The following is a 5,813-nucleotide window of genomic DNA, read 5'->3' on the forward strand; positions in this document are numbered from 1 at the left end:
TTGGACGTTTGTGCGACATTTTCAGTCAATCAACCTCTCATCAAAAGCGGTGCATTGAAAGGGAATCCCTCCCAAAGAATTTACACATGAATCAAGAATGTACAGGACTTTAGATGAGGAGTTCCAAAAGAGCCAGGGGCAAGGGCTTGTAAGAGACCAAAGAAATTTATGGGGAGGATTTTGTGCGTCCACCTTTTCCAGATACCTGTCTGGGCTGGAATCTTACAATCCTGTTCCACAGAAGTTGGGATCTTGACCCTGGCCCACCCAGCCGAGGTGCTGCTTTGGTGTCGGCAGCACCCCCAGCCGAAGGCGCTCTCTGCCCCCTCCCTTGCTCTGCATCCTTTAGGATGCCGGGAAGCAGTGTGAGGGTTGGAGATATGGGACCTGCTACGGCACGGTCCTGCCCCGGGCTGACCACGCCGATTCCTCCCGCTCAGGTTTCCCAAGGGCAGCGTAGGGGATGTGTCCATGGACTAACGCTACCTGCCAGCTTGGTGACGTTTACTAAAAATCCTAGGTTTCTGTTCTTCATTTTGTTTCTGGTTCTTCCAGCCAGAAAGCTTAAAAGGGAGGAAAAAGCTTTGGGAAGACCAAGCTTAGCACTGGTGGCTCCTGACTTTGACAACCAGCCTTTTGAGGCTTGTGGGTTCGCATCCTCGGAGGGAAGTGGACTCCCACAGCCGCCTTCCCACCTACGGCAGTTTGGCTACTGAATTTATTGCGAATTTGTTTCAGGGTTTTTCAGTCTATTTCCTCCCTACATTTTGGCCTGTGTTGCTGGAAGAGAGATCCAGGGAGAGGAGCAGAGGCAGAGCAGCTACCTTGGACACGAGGACAGAAACCAAACCGCTGATCATGTTTAACACACAAATGACGACGTGGTTGTGAAAATACGTTGCCGCAGCTGGTCATCACAACGACGACTTTTAAAATATCAACCCCAAGTGTTTAAGGATTATGGGAAAAAGCTGGTCTTTTTGCTGGGATGGCAGCAAATATTAATTTCCATGGTCTTTGGATCAGCCTCTAAATGCCAGAATAGAGCGAAACTCCCCGCAGAGAAGCTGTAACCGGCGCCACTCGCTTCTGCGCCCAACCCGCTGCTGCTCCAGCCACTACCTGGGAAGTTCTTTCCCTGCCAGTTTGACTTCTGGTGGTTTCTGATTCACTGTAAATTGAATACAGCTCCTCTGGTGACCTATTTGCCCTGGGGCAACAACAGCAGGAGACAGATCTCATTAAGCAATCAGATAGAAAGGAAAAGATGGAGAGATAGTGCTGGCACCGCTGGCAGCTAGAGGCTGCAAGGAGGAACCGCCGGCTCGGGGAGCAGCTCCAGAGCAGCTCTGGAAGCTCTGCCGTTCTGATTTTCAGCGAGTAATGAAAACACAGATCTTGTCCTTTGGGGCTACAGGCCTGGGAAGAAGCTGCCTCATCTGCTCCCTGTCCAGTGAATGCAATTCCGTCTCCCGTCGGGAAAGACCCCAGTTTTCTACCCTGCACACCCTTTATGCCACCAATCGCTTTCACTCCCAAAGCACGGCCGCTGCCCTGGGACATCATCCCTTAGGTGAAGAGGCCCTGGAGACGCTGCTAAGGGTGTCAGGGTTTGTAAAATTCTGGCAAAGACAAAGCGTAGCAGCTACTGGGCAGAATGGGATTTCTAATGAACATATTTTCCTTAAAAACAAGAAGCAGTAGAAGCTCTTGGCTGTCACGAACAGCCCCATGCCTTGTTGCCACATTCCTTGCGCAGCTTTGGCTAAACCTAAGATGCTTGCCAATTCTTTCCTTTAAAACCACCTGAAATCATTTTTCAACCACCTGAGACACCAAGCGTCCCACAAATGTTACACCCCATTTATTTCCTTCAGAGATTTATGCTTTGAACCGATTGCTCCGGCTCATGCCATGGGGCTCTACTGGCTGGAGAAACGGAGAGCAGCAATGCCCGTTGCTTTGCTTGAGCAAAAAGCTGTTTCCTCAAGGGAGCCCTACCCGTCACGGCAGTCCCTCTTCTGCTTTGCAGGGAATCACAGGCTCTCCACCACAAATCAGTGATGTTAGCCCTTCTCCAACAGCCCAGTGCCTTAAAGATGCCACTGCCTGGCTCACGAGTGCCATCCCCGTCATACACTTCTGTGCGTCTGCTGATCATGAAGTAGCCTGCTGCCAGCTTTAACTTGCCAAGGGAGGGTTCCTGGCTTTTTCCATCTATTCCCTGGGGCCTGTGTGAAAGCTGTAGCTGCCTAATGGGATTTGTGCACTTCCCCCACTGAATCACCTACGGACAAACTTCAAAGAGAAGGCAGGGAGCATCTGCCCCGGCCCGGGGCGGGTGCTGGGGCAGGCACGGGGCAGGGGGCAGATCCTCCCCCACTCCCCTCGGTGTGCGGGCAGATGAATCCCTTGCAGTAGGCAAACCACCAGAGAAAAACCAGCAAATTACAACCCAATGTTTTCTCTTTCCAGGGCAGTTTCCAAAGAGATCGCACTCGTCCTTCAGCCAGACTGACCAGCGGAAGGCTTAAGCTTTTGGAGAAGATCTTTGAGGCATAACAGCATCTAAGGCGTTACGGGATGGAAGCTTAAAAGTCAACACCAGGGATCTAAAAGAAATCTGAACATTTGCTCTGCTGAAAAAAAGAACACCCCTGCGGCCACAGAAAGCTCTAGCAGACATTCGGCCTGGTTGGGAGGCTCCAAGTGAGAGCGTTTCCAGGTTAATATCATTTTGGTTGCCTAGGACAAATTTTCCATCTATTCCTGTCGGCTTATGCAGGAACGGGTGGGATGAGACATTGCAGGCCATCTTTGCACTCTGAGGGCCCGATCCTTATGTGCAGGCAGGGGCGCTTGCCCCTGGCAAGGGTGGGATCGCAGTCAAGGACCACGGGATCGCTCCCTGGACGCGGCAGCTGTAATTCAGCATGATGACTTCTCCAGGCACCGCGCCACAGCTCCGTCTTTCTGTCTGTCTGCTCAACAGACCCCCCCAGCGCTACCAACGTAGTTTGGGAAAGGTCCTGCTTTGAATGCCGGGGGAAGCCAGCTTGCAGCCCGCCGCTTCGTTTTCTCAGGAACTCTGGCAATGCTGAACGTTATTGACTCTTCGCTTTCATGGAACCATAATTTACATAAGCACAGGAGACAAAACCCACATCTGAAGAAAAAAAATGCTTTCGTAGATTTTTAACCATTGTTTCCTGTTGGGGTGTGATATCATAATGCTCAAATTAATCACTTCTGAGGAGCATCTGTGAATTTCCACAGTACTAAAGAAAAGTCACTGCAGTAGGTGACTCAATTCCACATTTGATTTCTCTAAAATGCTGTCCAAGCGAGTGGGAAAAATAGTGGGCACCTGGTATCAGTTTTATAATTGGGTTTTTCCATATTAGAATGGGAATTTTGTGAAGACTCGATTAAAAGGAGCGTCCTCCTGTTCTCCTGCCACCCATCAGACTGAGCCGCACTCGCATGCCAGCATGCTGCCATACATCCTCCTCCTCGCCTGTCTGCTGCTCTCTGGGCAAGCACAGAGTTGCAGTGTCAGTGAAATTATCCGGCATACAACATACCTACTTGTAAGTGGCTCTTTAGCACCTGAATTCTGTAAGAATGCATGCTTGTAAAATAGATGAAAATAAAGACTGAGTTCTCGCTTGTTATTCTTCCAGGAGAGCAGTCCTGCGAGCTGCCCGTGTCGGGAGAGAGCTGTCGGCGTGAGTACATGGCTTTTGAGAATACCCTGAAACTAAACAAAAATGTACTTGTGTGTTGAATGCTAGCGATGCTGGATTTTAATGCTCACTCCTTTCATTTTCAGTCATGTTCGTGTCTTCCCATTGCTGAGGTAAGCCTGGTTGTTGTGTTGTTGGTTTTTTTAAGCTACTGTAGTCATTAGAGAAGTTCAGTATTAACGGAGTTTAAGTTTGTTCACTTTGCTCCTTATATAACCTGTGCTTTTGGTTATGAGGAAGGTTTTAATACACCAGTAGCAGCAAAACTGAGCTTGGTGAGTCGTGGTGGGGAGGGAAGCAGAAGCCTTCCCACTATCAGTGCAATCAGAACCAAGCCCAGAGTCAGGCAAAAGTCCTCTGTGGGCTTGACTTGCAAACCAAGAGATACAGCTCTGAAAACCTCCAGGAGACCTTGTTTTATGGTTCGGTGCCTAAATACTGCGTGAACCTGGGCTGGAGACGCCAGGCCTCAGATGCTCAGCTCTTGGTGCATCCAAAAGCCATTTCATATTTGTAAGCCTCCTCAGATACGGTGAAACCCAGCATTAGCTGAAGCTGTGCTTCGAAGAGGTTACTTCTACGGTTTGAGGTTTTCTGCAAGATGTGACAGGTGTTTCTTAGGGCGTACATGACGATTTGGTTTTACAACTCCCCCCAGCGTTCTCCTATCAGTTTTCAGTAGAATGCTAAACGTGTTACATGTACCCGTGCCGTGCTGCCGGGTTCAGGAACACATATTTCTTCTTTCTGTAGACAAACACAAAGCGCATGCTAGCTTTTTCTAATGCTTTCTTCATTTAACAGCCTGGCTATGAGGTGGCATGCTTTGTGGAAGGAACCACACACATGCTGGAAAACAACGTATCTTCAAAGCAAGCAGTCACAAGGCTTAAGAGAATCTTTCAGACTCAACTGGATAGAAAACTCTGCGAAGTAAGACTTTACTTTTCTGTACACCTTTGCCTACCTTTTACAGAAGAAAGGATTTTTTATCATTTAAACATTTGTAGCTAAGAGTTTGATGAATTTCAGATGTGTTCTAAATACTTTATGCAGGAGCCAGATATGATAGCTGCAACACGCATGGGGAAGCAGGGAGATGGGTTCTGCCCCACCGCGCCCTCTCCCTTCTCCAAACCCCTTTAGCACCAGCACCTTTGAACACAGCTCTCTGGGAGAGGAACTTTGTTTAAATTGCTTGTCTATTTTCCTTTCTCGAAATGCGTTTCCACACTAAATAGTGATGATATAAAACCAGAGAGCAGATGTGCTGAAGCGGCGTGGCTGGGGACAGGCAGGCAGAGGCATCCTTCTCTGCTGGAGCGTTGCTCCTACCTAAGCTGCAGTCTCTTCAAGGATGCTCGGGCACGAAATGCTGCTGTGACCTGCAGCATCTTCAGCCTTGGGATGCTGCTCAGGAAGACGCCTGGATCCCCAGATGCCCTTTCTGGGGCAGTGAAACATCCTTTATTTACATACTGAGCAAAGCCGCAGTAGAATTCAACGAGAAGTGGACGACGCTGATGCTGCAGTCTCTCCAGCTCCTTTAAGCGAGCTGCAAACTTGCCAGGGGGGACGTTGTTGGAATGGCATTGCAACACCCAGCAGACCCATGGCCGCTGTCTTACCCGGCGTCTCGTACTGCTCTGTCTGCCCTGTTCTCCAGGCTGAAATAGCCTAAACTTCAGCTATAGCTGTGTGACAGCCCGGCCGTCACCATGAAAAGCCGTTCTTCCAACTAACAGCTCAAGGAACAGTTCTCTATGGATTGCTTTTGAGAGCCTTGCTTAGCTCCAAATAACGCGTGTTTTAACTGTTTCGTCGAAATCTTTTACTGTTTATATCATCTTCGGTAACCCAGTCGTTGTTCTTTCTTCCACCACAGAGCCTGACACGTGGGAACCAATGCCAGTACAAGACCAAGGGAAATGTGGAGGAATTTTTGAATAAAATCCTGAGAACCTATCAAGCAATCAATAAACATACAACTCAAAAAACAAATTAAAAAGCTTTAAAAAAACCCCAAACTCTTCAATAAGAAGGGGGAACAGAAAAGTTATTTATTGT

The 5,813-nt window shown here is 48.7% G+C and overlaps 1 protein-coding gene across 1 annotated transcript in view; it reads left to right on the top strand.

The window, feature by feature from the left end:
* Nucleotides 1–5,751, top strand: part of LOC104128899 — a 12,693-nt gene extending 6,942 nt beyond the window's left edge. Inside the window, exons 2-5 of the mRNA XM_009641754.2 lie at nucleotides 3,468–3,590; nucleotides 3,833–3,859; nucleotides 4,551–4,679; nucleotides 5,632–5,751. Of these exons, the coding sequence (XP_009640049.2) occupies nucleotides 3,468–3,590; nucleotides 3,833–3,859; nucleotides 4,551–4,679; nucleotides 5,632–5,751 (399 nt within the window). The remainder of the gene's footprint in view (nucleotides 1–3,467; nucleotides 3,591–3,832; nucleotides 3,860–4,550; nucleotides 4,680–5,631) is intronic.
* The last annotated feature ends 62 nt before the right edge of the window (nucleotides 5,752–5,813 follow it).

The sequence above is a fragment of the Egretta garzetta genome, unplaced genomic scaffold, assembly GCF_000687185.1.
Source record: "Egretta garzetta isolate BGI_Z169 unplaced genomic scaffold, ASM68718v1 scaffold147, whole genome shotgun sequence".
Classification (NCBI taxonomy): domain Eukaryota; kingdom Metazoa; phylum Chordata; class Aves; order Pelecaniformes; family Ardeidae; genus Egretta; species Egretta garzetta.